Genomic DNA, 12,121 nt, shown 5'->3' on the forward strand with positions numbered 1-12,121 from the left:
AAATCACTACTTCTTCATAGGCAGCTCTCTGTAAAGCCCCACCCTGCGTTCCATTTGGGGACGAGTCTTATCTGCACATAGGGAAGTAACGACATGCATTGGAAGCCGAGGAGGGAGGAGAGAGGAGGGATGGGTGAGTCCACACCTGACGGGTCCAGTGCACGCTATCTGGGGGATGGGCACACTTACAACTTTGACTCAAACGGTGCAAAAGCAATTTATGTAACCAAAACGTTTATACGCCTGTAATATTCTGAAATTAAAAAAAAAAACAAAAAACTCTGTACTCTGAATGCCTTTTCTCCCGTCCTCCCCCATGTTGTCTTTATGTTGTATGTGACCTTTTTCACACGGTGAAAAGCCACCCAGCCCAGTCGCAGCCCTTTCTTTCCTCCCTAACCCGTCGAGCTCTGGCCACAGAGAGCGCTGTCTGATGAGCGCAGCAGTCGGGGCCACCACGTCTGGATTCCCATTCCCTTCCCGAGCCAGTAACAAAAGAAGAATAGAGGCCGGGCGCGGTGGCTCACGCCTGTAATCCCAGCACTCTGGGAGGCCGAGGCGGGTGGATCGTTTGAGCTCAGGAGTTCGGGACTAGCCTGAGCAAGAGGCTATAAATAGCCTCTTCCTACTATAAATAGGAAGAAATTAGCTGGACAATTAAAAATATATAGAAAAAAATTAGCCGGGCATGGTGGCGCATGCCTGTAGTCCCAGCTACTCGGAGGGAGGATCGCTTGAGCCCAGGAGTTTGAGGTTACTGTGAGCTAGGATGACACCACGGCACTCTAGCCCAGGCAAGACAGGGAGACTCTGTCTCAGAAAAAAAAAAGAATAGAAAGAAAAGAGAAAAAAAAGCAAAAAGAAAAAACTCAGCTCCCCCAACCCCTATTAAATTCAGAAACTCCATGTATTACTCTGAACTGCTAGATGCCTTGGACTTCTGCTTTGGTAATACCCATACTGCTTCGTACTAACTGCTCATTACTCTCTGTCCCCTCCGCCGAGCTCCAGCAACACTCCAAAACCTGGAACAGTGTCTGGTGCGTAGTAGATGCTCAGTGAAAGGTTTGATTGGTAAATGAATGACCAAACAAACAGATGGAGAAAGAGAGGACTGTGGTAGGAGTGGAAAAGATTCAGTCCTGGTTTCACCTTTAGGGGCCGGTATGTAACACAGGTCATTGGAAAGAGCAGAGCATCAGAGGAGCAGAACTCATCGTCTTACGTGAAAACTCAACAGTTCTTCCTTTTTTTTTTTTTAACTTAAACACAGTCCTGCTTCTGTTCAAGGCATCTAAACATTTGCCGTCTCTGCTTTGCTTCTTAGACCTCCCACGCAGCAGCGACCTAGCTGCTCCAGAGTGCTCTGTCCTGCCCGCTTTGTCTTCACCATTTTCCAGCGCCGCAGCAGCTGGTTGTCCCGGCCTCCCCCCCACGCAGCAGGAACGCTGCCCCGCTCTGCAGCAGAGTTTAAGGGAGAGGAGTTGAACACACAGCCCTTCCTTACTCATTTTCTGACTCCCATGGTGTTTTGAAAGTACTGAAAGCTAAGACTGCTTAGCCCCAAGGCCTTGTAAGCAATGCTGTGTGTATCTTAGACTTGCTGCCTACGTGGTAAGTGTATGGCTGCGTATGGAAGCGCCCAGCCCAGTGTTTCCGAAACTGCGTGGTACCAGGGACGGCGCTGCCTGCACTTGACTCAGGGCAGACGGACCCAGTGCCTTCGTTCGTCAGGACCAGGGTCCAGAGAACCGTCAGCGAGAACAGGTGCGAGACCAGCTCACTCCAGCTCTCTTGAAATCTGGAACACAGGAGCACTGTCTCTCTTCAGCGTTAGTTACTATCAGGGATTCCCACCTGGCAGCTCTAAACGAGTATAGGGTTTGGGCTGCGAGCAGCATTCGAATCCCTGTTGGGGTAACGGAGGAGGCTGGTGCAGAGGACAGTGGAGGGGACAGGTGAGGTCAGCGCTGACACCCTCGCCTGAGTCGCTGGGACGGTTGTGAAGATCCCAGTCCAGCTTCATCTGTTCCACCTCCTGACCAATACCTTTATCCTTTTGTCTTAAGACAGTATTTTTTAAACACTTTCCATGGGCCACATGCTTTAGAGTCATGTAGGGGTGTTTGTTTAAAAATGCCCATCCCTCAGCGCAGATGAAGAAAGCGCAGTCTGCGGAGTGAAGCCTTGAACCTGCCCCAGCCAGCCCACTCGGCCGACTCTTCGAACCCGCAAGTTTAGATGTTGGCTTGAGACCTTACTCACTGCTAAGCTTCAAACAGCCCCAAGAAGCGGTCAGGTTTTGATATAATAGAGTCATCGAAAAGAACTCAAGGCCACAGATGCCCAGTGAGGAGGAACAGGCACTCGCACGAGCAGGGAACAGAAATAGGGCAGCCAAAGAGCCAAGCAAACACTTGTTCGTACTTTCGCCCGAGGTTATACGGGCATTTGTCATCGTTGACTTCAGTCCAACAAACGCATACTGAGTCCCCACCATGTGCCGGGCACCAGGAATGAAAAGAACAGGGTCACTGTCCTGCAGGAGTTTACAGTCTGATAAAGAAAACTCTTAGGGGAGGGAGGAGGGGACGGGTATTTGCACACACACAGAGTGCAATGCGCACCACCCGAAGGATGGACATACTTGAAACTCGGACTTAGGGGGGAAGGGGGGGAAAGGGCAACATACGTAACCTAAACATCTGTACCCCCATAATATGCCGAAATAAAAAAAAAACTCTTGAATGGGTCATTTAAATAAATGGGGTAAGGCCAAAGGTTGAGATTCACACAAGAAACTTCGTTGTGTGAGAAGTAGGGCCCTAATCTAATGGCAGCTTAGCTCCTGGAGAAGGAACATAAATAGCAGTCAGGCAGGTTTGGGGGTGTGGGGGTGGCTGTTGAGGAGGAACTAAAGGGGGGCAAGGAACGGAGGGAAACAGCGTGTTCGCAACAGCGGGTGACCTGCCCAGACGAAGGTTCTGAATCCTAAAGCAGCGTGACAAGTCATCATCTGGCAGGTGGTTCAGGGCTGCTGTATCGCCAAAGCCAGGGAACGGACACAGGCAGGCAGTGACCAGGGACAGGCGGGTGTGGCTGCGTCAGGTGTGTGTGTCTCGGTAACTGCTACAGAGGCTTGTGCCAGCATCTCAAGACATCCCGGATCAGTCCTTAAAAGTCATTCCGAGTTCATGGACTCAAAATGTTAATTGTGGTTGCTCCGAAAGCACGTTACAGCCAGTTCCCGGGCCCTCTCTGGGACGTCGTGCACAGAATTGCAACAACCAGTAAGTAGACCGTGATGTGAAAACGTTTCGGTGTAGATCTGAGCTTGTTTCGAGTATCGCTGGAAGAATACACGAGGAAATAGTAGCATCAGTGCACTCTGGAGAGGGGGACTGGGGACAGGGGGAAAGAGGCTGAGTTTATGCAGGGGTCGCACTCTGTTCCCTTTTATACTGGATTTGAGTTGTTTGCCTTGTATTTATCGCCTATCTAAAAAATCGTAAAGGAGGACTAGAGAGACACATGCCCATAGCATAAAGAAGTTGTCTGCCAACATATGAAAGAGTGAATTTATATCAACAACCAAATTAATAATCTATTCATGTAACAGTGATTACAATAGTAACGTTAAAACTGTTTTGTCTTTCACAGCGCAAGAAAACCACTGGATGGAAGAAAGCTCTTGGATACCCTCTATAAATTTGGCCTTTTTTTCTCTTCCAGTTTGCAGCCCACCTTGTGAAAATGAAATACCCAAGAATCTGCATTCTAGATGGCGGCATTAATAAGATCAAGCCAACGGGCCTCCTCACCGTCCCGTCTCCTCAGATATGAAGAGCCAGGAGTGTGCCAGCCGCAGGAAGGACAGGGTGGCCCCGGCACCGACAGCCCGGGTCCTCGCGGCCCTGCCACTGCAGGACAGAGCCAGGCGTCCTTAAACCTTGTCTCGAGACATCTTTGTAAATCTCACAACTCTCAAACGTTCAGCTGTCCAGGCAAGAAACTTGACTATACATGTATTGCTGAAAGAATTTTCTTAATGGTGAAACCTGATCGTGTATTTTTACCACACTGCCACACAAAGCCACAAGAATTCAGCTGACGAAGCACATTGAGCATTATCAAGAAATCCCAGTTGCTGTGGAAAGCTGTCCCCCACTGCACTGCCCAGACAGTGGTATTGTGTAGAAAGAGAGACTGAATGTGGGCCGAAATCGTCATCTTTCCGTGATAAAAACTGAAAAGCTATTTACGATACATTCCCTGTAAATAAGTGCTACATTTGGTAACTCGCTTTACCCAGACAAGTTGTGTGTGTGTGTGTGTGCGTGCTCATGTGTGTGCACGCACGTGTGTGCGTGTGCTTAGGAGGAGCAGAGTTTAGCCCATTGCAGAACATGGTAGTGGTTTACTCCCAGAAAAATGAATTCCAGAAACCGTTCATATATATCACAAATACTCAGATACTGATGCAGAGCTAGGAGGTTAGTTGGAGTTATTTACTTTCTCAGATTAGTCTGATGGAGGCTGATCAGTGTGAAAAGTTTTCCACCTCCTTTGGGCTACTACAGCTCAATCACGGTACAGTCCTCCTAAATGGTGGGTTATCTGCGTTTAATTTGTAACAAGATTTTTTTCATATCAGCATGTCTTAAAGTCGGTCATTTTGGTTCATGCCGCAATTTGGTGCCTAGAAAGAGTCACGAGGGCACCGTTTTCCTGATAACAAGGAAATTTCTAAAATGTCCCTCCCCTTTTTTCACGTTAAACTGATTAACATAAATCCTAAGCAGATGAGTCTCACAGCATCCCAGGCAACAGAGAAGGACCGGTCCATACTCAGAAAGGAATACGCCTACAGCTACTCATCACTGTTTTTAAAAGACAAGAAACGATCGAAGCCTCTGTCATCGCTTCTGGTCAACTAATGTTTTATAAAGCCCGGTGGACGTGAAACGTGCCGGTTGGATATTTAAGGAGTAGGATCACATCAAAACAGAAATATGTCAGTGAGAATCAGCGGAGTATTGAAGTGCTGGTGTTTGGAGTTCACATTTAGAGTGTTACCGACAGTGAGTCTGACTTTTTAGAAACACCCTCACTCGTAAATTGCACATATGTGTATGTGTGTAAGTGACTGAAATAATAAAGAGATGATTTTAATAAATTAAATCTTAACCCCCTCATTGCAGTGTAAATTGTGGACATGTTATTTTAATATGAATCTAAGCAGCAGTATAACAACTATTTAAAATTTCTGTGGTGACTTACATAATTTACATAAAGCAAGACATCACATATTTGTGAAAAAACTATCCCATAACATGACAACAGCTCAGGCAGAAGCTGACTATATTAAGTGCCCTGTAAATAATTAATTGTATGACATTCCGAAATGAATTTAAAATTGCCTCTTTTGATTAAGTGAAGTTCTATCACAATTCGTATTAAAGTTAATTATTGTCAGCCAACTTCTGTTAAATCAAAAAGAATAAATTAATGAGGAAATTAACTGTTGCAATTATTTAGCCCTTTTAATTAGCTTGTCCTGCCCAGGGCATGAACTGAACCACTTTTTAAAAAGCTGGCTGGGCATTTCTTGCAAAGCCCGGTTGAGGTTTTATGTGAGTGTGTTGTCGGGTGTGCACTTCATTACTTAGCTGAAACAAAACGCTGATTGTTAAAGATCTGAACAAAATGCGAAACTAAATATTTGGCACAACTTAGTTATATAAAACTCACCAAACGAAAACAGCAAACGGTGAAAGGGACCCACCGACAGCTCCAAATGCTGTCGTCCCAAACACGCTCCCCCCGACGCACTGGCTCCAGGTCCTGGCGTTTATTGCGCCACGAGGGGCGTGAGTGCCCCAGCCGTCCCGGGCCGGGTGAAGCCTCAGCTCCTCTGCTACGGCTCCCCCTCAGACGGCATGTGTTATGTTTTGTTCACCCGGATCTCAGAAGGCTGGAATGAGGAAGGATGGGCCGAGGTTTCAGGTTGGCTGGCATTTGTTTAGTGTTCACGATTAAGAGAGGGGTGGAAGTTTCTCAAGGATCTTTCGTTTCACAGCACTAAGTTCCCTTAAGCCCCCAGAATTAGGGTAAATCCCGCTTCACGCAGCACTGGTTAGGAAGCTCAAAGCCCCCGTGCTCAAGAGAGCGACCGTCTTCACAGCAGGGTCTCCGATTTCCAGTGTCGGCACGTAACCCCGAGACACCTCGAGAATAAGAACTATGTTCCAAGATCCCAACACTATCACGTTAAGTAAATTAAAAAAGACCACCCCGACAAAAGCATGTTTTAGGAAGAGGAGAGAAAGAGAGAGTTTTCCTCTCCCTTAAACCTCGAATCGCAGGGAGCTACAGGAAGAGGAGGAGGCTCAGTACCAGAGAAGCCGGATTCCTGAAGCTCACAGAGGTTCTCCGACGCTCTGGGTCCTCACGTACGTAACACAAAAGGGAAAATAACATTTATCTCCCTGTCTCCAAGGCGTATATTGAAGCTCATGGAAAAGTATCATTTGAATATGTTTACAATTTTTAGAAAAATATAACTGTCCTGTAAAACTATCAAGCCAAAATTTTGATCTATTGTGTAATTTTTAAAGAAGAAATATGGACACAACAAATAATTACTCTTACTATTCATATATCTGGTCCTATTATGCAGCATTTTTTTTTTTTTCTGAGACAGAGTCTCACTATGTTGCCCGGGGCTAGAGTGCCGTGGCGTCAGCCTAGCTCACAGCAACCTCAAACTCCTGGGCTCAAGTGATCCTCCTGCCTCAGCCTCCCGAGTAGCTGGGACTACAGGCATGCGCCACCATGCCCAGCTAATTTTTTCTATATATTTTTAGTTGTCCAGCTAATTTCTTTCTATTTTTAGTAGAGACAGGGTCTCGCTCTTGCTCAGGCTGGTCTCAAACCCCTGACCTCAAGCGATCCTCCCTCTTCGGCCTCCCAGAGTGTTAGGATTACAGGCGTGAGCCACCCCGCCCGGCTCTATTATGCAGCATTAAAAGAAAGGAAAGATTCACGAGCAGTGTTAATATCATACACAGCACACTTGCTACTGTTTGATTCAATTTAAAGCAACCATCTCTGCTAAGTGGATAAATTTTATACAAGATTCTTTCAGACTTCTCTTTGTTTTGCATACTACCCTTTCCAAACCAAGTTTTACCAACGTAAAACACACCACTTTTAAAATAACCCAAATTCTCTTGATAAAATCTGGCAGTTTCAATATTGCCAATAACTATCTGCCCCTCGATGGCAGAGATTAACTTTGTTTCAAATCCATCCCTTCCCTCAGTTTTATCCCCCTCTTCCCAGGCTTCAAAGCAGCTTTGTGGTTTGTCTTGCAGAAAATCAGTGGTTGCAAGATGAAGAGCAGCCCTTATTTCTCTCTGCCTGCTCAAGGTCATCGCGCTCAGCGGCATCTGCAAGATCCGCAGCCGTTACTCCCTGCAGACGGGAGCAGTAAACTGATCACATGCACAGAAACCCTTACAGAGAGAGAGCAGGACTCATTTCAAGGGGCAGGATCACATCAAAACAGAACTACGTTAATAAGAATCAGCAGAGTATTAAAACACCGGTGTTTGGAGTATGCATCTAGAGTGTTATCCACGGTGGCTCTGACTTTTTAGAAAGCTGCGTCTGGACTTGTTACAGGCACAAAACTACATAATTCATCGTGTTCTCTGACAGGCACCCATGGAGTTATTTGGATCTAGTAAGCTTTAAGGACACCCCTAACAAGGGCATTAATAAGTGAGCGCGGTGGGCGTTGGATTCCGCACAGGTGGGCAGACGCCTCGTGCTCCCACCACGGAGCAGCCAGCGTGGGAGGCCCTGCTGAGCCGGCCTTGCGTTAGCCCCCCCGGCAGCCACGGCCGCTCTCACTGCCCCCTGCTCTGCGCGCTCCTCGGCTCTCAACGCTCTATATCCCACGGCCACTGTTTGAACCAGTATCAGGAGAAAAAAACCTGAAAACCCACATATTCCCCAAGGCCCTCGAGTCAACAGTGTGCATCCCTAGAGTTCCATATGGCCCTCCAGGGTGACACCTGCTTTGTCCTGCCTCTGTGACGCGGCTGGGGGGCTACGTCGGGCACAGGGTTCAAGTTCTGGTGGTATTTTATGGTGGCCTAAAAATCCCTGCTGGTCACACTCCTCTTTACGGAGTTTTCAGGTGGATTTTACGGAGCAGGGGTGAGAGTCAGTGGAAAACAGAGCAGCAGTTCGTGGCTGGGCCGGCGACCGCTACGCCCCACCCCAGAGCTCCCGCGAACCTGGGTCAAAACCGCCGGCTTAGGCTGGAGGCCTGCACAGACCCTCGGCTGCCCCAGCCAGAATCTGACTCCCAGAATCCCACCTTGCAGTTTACCGCGTGGTATGGGAATTAGAAGCAAAGGGCCCGTAAGCTTTAAACACGCACGTCAAAGGGCAACAACAACAACAAGACGGCCGGTAACAAAGGGACCTCAGTTCAGCCTAACGGTTGTGCCCCTCGCCGTGGAACAGAGAGGGAGACAGAACCTCTTAAACGCTGAGCAGTCACCCCACCCGTCAGTAAGTGTGGCCCCCAAAACTGGTCTAGAAACAGACGCATCAGATTACGACCCCCGTTTCGAGGGGAGAAGCAAGGAAAGGCAGGGTGTGCGTGGGGTTCCTCTTCCAGTGTGTGCTGCTTCCCTCGTTCTAGATTCCTTTGAGGGCGAGATGGGTGGCATCTTCATTTTGCTATTTCTCACAGAAAGTGGTACTGTCACCGAAGTGCTGGGCTTCACTGGGTGTTCACGGAAGGAAGGAAGGAAGAGAACACTGTTCACAGCATAAAAAGCATCCATCGACGACAGATTAAGCACCTTCACCCTGGGATGTGCAGGGGGAGACTAAAGAAATAATGGTCATTGTCCCTGTGTAGAGGTTGCCACGTGCAAAGGAATTAGCCAAGGGAACCAGACCAGAGCTGGGTGGCGTGGCCCACAGCCGGGCTGTGTGCTCACAAAAGCCAGACCTGGCTTCCCTGCGAGCCGAGGCCGTCCCTAGAGGCGCCACCTCGCAAGATGGGGCGTCTGTGCTTCGGGCTCAGACCTTGCCACTGTTTGTGTGACCTTGGGAAAACTGTTCTGTCTTCTTCAGTCTTGGGGTTTTTTTAATCTGTTAAATGAAGTCGATTAATGCCATTTTGTAGGCTTGGTGTAAGGAGGAAAGGAGAAAGCGGTTATGAGGCAAACGGTACGTAACACACAGAGCACATGAAAACGGAGGTAGCTATTTTCATGGTTCTCATTACTAACCTGCTAGCAGAGAGCTTTCCACCTTATTACCGATTCGCCCTTAGAAGGACCGTAAATCTCGTGACGTCTCCACGCCTGAGGTCTCTTTGCACCTGTTACGTGGGAATTAAGCAGTCAGACCACAGAAGGTGCTAAGGCTTGCTACGGGCGCGACGAAGAGCAAGGAAGGAAGGAGGAATCGGAGCCCTTCCTTTTACAAGGTTACTCAAGCTGAGGGCGGGGGCTGCTAAACAGCACCGGCTGGGCCCCGTGGAATCGGGGCATTCCTTGCTGAGCTGTGGGGAAATGACGCCTGTCTGCCAGGGTTGTTCGCCAGACATCCCGAGAGCCGTCAGCATTTGCCAGCTGCAAGAAAGACACGGCAGTGGCCGGCCGCTGCTGCCACCCCACTGAACCTTTGCAGAAACGGTCTTGTCCGCACCCGCGAGGAGCGAGGCAAGTCCATCTGGATAAGCCGCCAACCGGCCCCGACCTCTTCATTTCCAAATGTCCCATTTTGAATCAGCTGCATGGAGCTGCAAACTGCCATTCCCTGTCAGCCCCTGCCTGTTGCCAAATGCTCTCGTGCTTTGTCTAAAAGCGACTCTGGGCCCTAAGATGCATCTGTCCCCTAAAAGCACAGCGAGTTAATTCTGTGGCGGGTGGTGACGGCGGGTCTCCCCAGGCCCCTTGGTGGGGAATTTTATCTTGATGCGAGGATTAGAACATGATCCTGGCACCTCTGAGCACAAAAGTACCATGATAAATCTTTCCTCTGCTGCTTGATTATTGGCATCCATAATATGTTTGCTATTCTAACCATCTTAGAATTCACGGGCTCAGGTAAGAGGGAAGAGATTTTTACTTCACGACGGCACAGCGCTCTTTTTGTCTCTGTTCTAGAAGTAACCTAACTGCATAATCTAAAGAATAAGAATCTCTTGAAACAAGTTTCCTATTAGGACTCTTGATTTTAAAAACCATCTTTAAATATGTCTCTTATTATAAATATTCTAAATAAAACTGGAATTCAAATTTAGCAGGTTATTTGTCTTTATATCTCCATATTCCTTCCTTAAGGAAAAGCACTGACAGCTTCTTGACCCTATAGGAACTTTGCTACTTTGGGGTCTGTTTAAACCCATTTGCAGTGGGGGGAAGAGGAGGATCGCGCGCTTCGCAGCGATGGGTATGTGTGCTGCAGTCATCAGATGGGAACTCTGGCTTTTCCCTTTCTGGCTGTGTGGCCTGGGACACTTAATTGAACCTTGCTGAGCCTCTGTTCCCACATCTGTAAAGTGGGTTTAATAATGACGTGTGCTTTTCAGGGTTATAGTGAAGATAAATGTGATAATATTTATAAAACACTTATCAAAGTGCCTGGCACAGAGAAAAGACTCGATAAATAGGGTAGCTAATATTATCAAAAATAACATGCCTATGCTGATGTGCTGCTTCTAAATTCTGCCGCTGAAATGCAAGCCATGGTAAAATCGGCAAGCAAGATGCATTTCGTAGCTAGTAGAGGCAGCATCCTTTATTCATGGTGTCTGCATGTAAAGGATGGGCTGGGAAATTCCAGGAAAATGGAGAGGATGCAGCAGTGTCCTTGAGTAATCAGAGAATGGCCACAAAGGTGAGGCAGGCTGGGCGCGGTGGCTCACGCCTGTAATCCTAGCTCTCTGGGAGGCCGAGGCGGGCGGATTGTTTGAGTTCAGGAGTTCGAAACCAGCCTGAGCAAGAGCGAGACCCCATCTCTACTAAAATTAGACAGAAATTAATTGGACAACTAAAAATATATAGAAAAAATTAGCCGGGCATGGTGGCGCATGCCTGTAGTCCCAGCTAGTCGGGAGGCTGAGGCAGGAGGATCGCTTGAGCCCAGGAGTTTGAGGTTGCTGTGAGCTAAGACGACGCCACGGCACTCTAGCCCGGCAACACAGTGAGACTCTGTCTCAAAAAAAAAAAAAAAAATGTGAGTCGAAGCGCAGCAAGAACGCAGAAAGCATGCCTGGGTTTGCCGGGGTGGTGGGGAGGACCCTTTGCTGAAGCCTAATGAGGAATAGGAATTTCGCCCTGGCGAGCAGAAGCAGGGGGCATCGCAGGTAGAGAAAACAGAACGCACAGCAGCGGGGAGACGAGGCGGAGAGGAAGCTCAGGGAGGCAGAGCGGAGGGGAACGTCTGAGGCAGCAGAGTGCCTGTCCCCAGGACTGCCGGGGCCTGGCAAGAGCGCAGAGGGAGGCCCTTCTCATCCTGCACACAGGGGGTCCTGAGGGTCTGGACATCTGACTTGGCGGTGGTCGTAGCTCAAGCTTAGGTTGAGCATGTCCCCCCGGCCCCGAGACAGGGCCAGAGCAGGACTGAAGCACAGAGCAGGACCCAGACGGCGGCCGCTGGAGAATCCTGGGCAGCAGCGTGGTCTGCTCAACCTGAATGTCAGGCGTGTCCCTCTGATCGCAGAGAAGAGATCGATGGGAGGAGAGGCCTTGGCTGAGGAGTCCAGTAAGGCCTCTCTAGCTGGGGGGCGGGGGGGGGGTGTCTGAACAATGGCCACATAACGGAAGAGCAGAGACAGGAAATCTCGAGGAGACAGAACCAATAGCACTTGGTGATTTTTCAGAAGGCGTCTATATACGCGGTGCCAGGGCCAGAGAAGGAAGACCGAGAAATGCAGGTTGGCTCCGGGGTGGGCTTCGTCGCGCGGCGTCGCTGGCCGCGGTGGAAAGAGGCGGGGACGTCAGATTCAGCTCTGGACTCGAAATGCCGGACGGAAACCCGGATGCGGTCGCCTGGAAGGAAGCGGGGTGACGAGTCGGGGGCTCGG

At 49.0% G+C, this 12,121-nt stretch overlaps 1 protein-coding gene across 1 annotated transcript in view; it reads left to right on the forward strand.

Moving 5' to 3' along the window:
• The window catches only part of TBCK (TBC1 domain containing kinase), a 110,856-nt gene extending 106,545 nt beyond the window's left edge, over nt 1–4,311 (forward strand). Inside the window, exon 23 of the mRNA XM_012655085.1 lies at nt 3,733–4,311. Coding sequence (XP_012510539.1) covers nt 3,733–3,843 — 111 coding nt within the window. The 3' untranslated portion in view covers nt 3,844–4,311. The remainder of the gene's footprint in view (nt 1–3,732) is intronic.
• The last annotated feature ends 7,810 nt before the right edge of the window (nt 4,312–12,121 follow it).

This window comes from Propithecus coquereli, unplaced genomic scaffold (genome assembly GCF_000956105.1).
Source record: "Propithecus coquereli isolate 6110/MARCELLA unplaced genomic scaffold, Pcoq_1.0 Scaffold46, whole genome shotgun sequence".
NCBI classification, from domain to species: domain Eukaryota; kingdom Metazoa; phylum Chordata; class Mammalia; order Primates; family Indriidae; genus Propithecus; species Propithecus coquereli.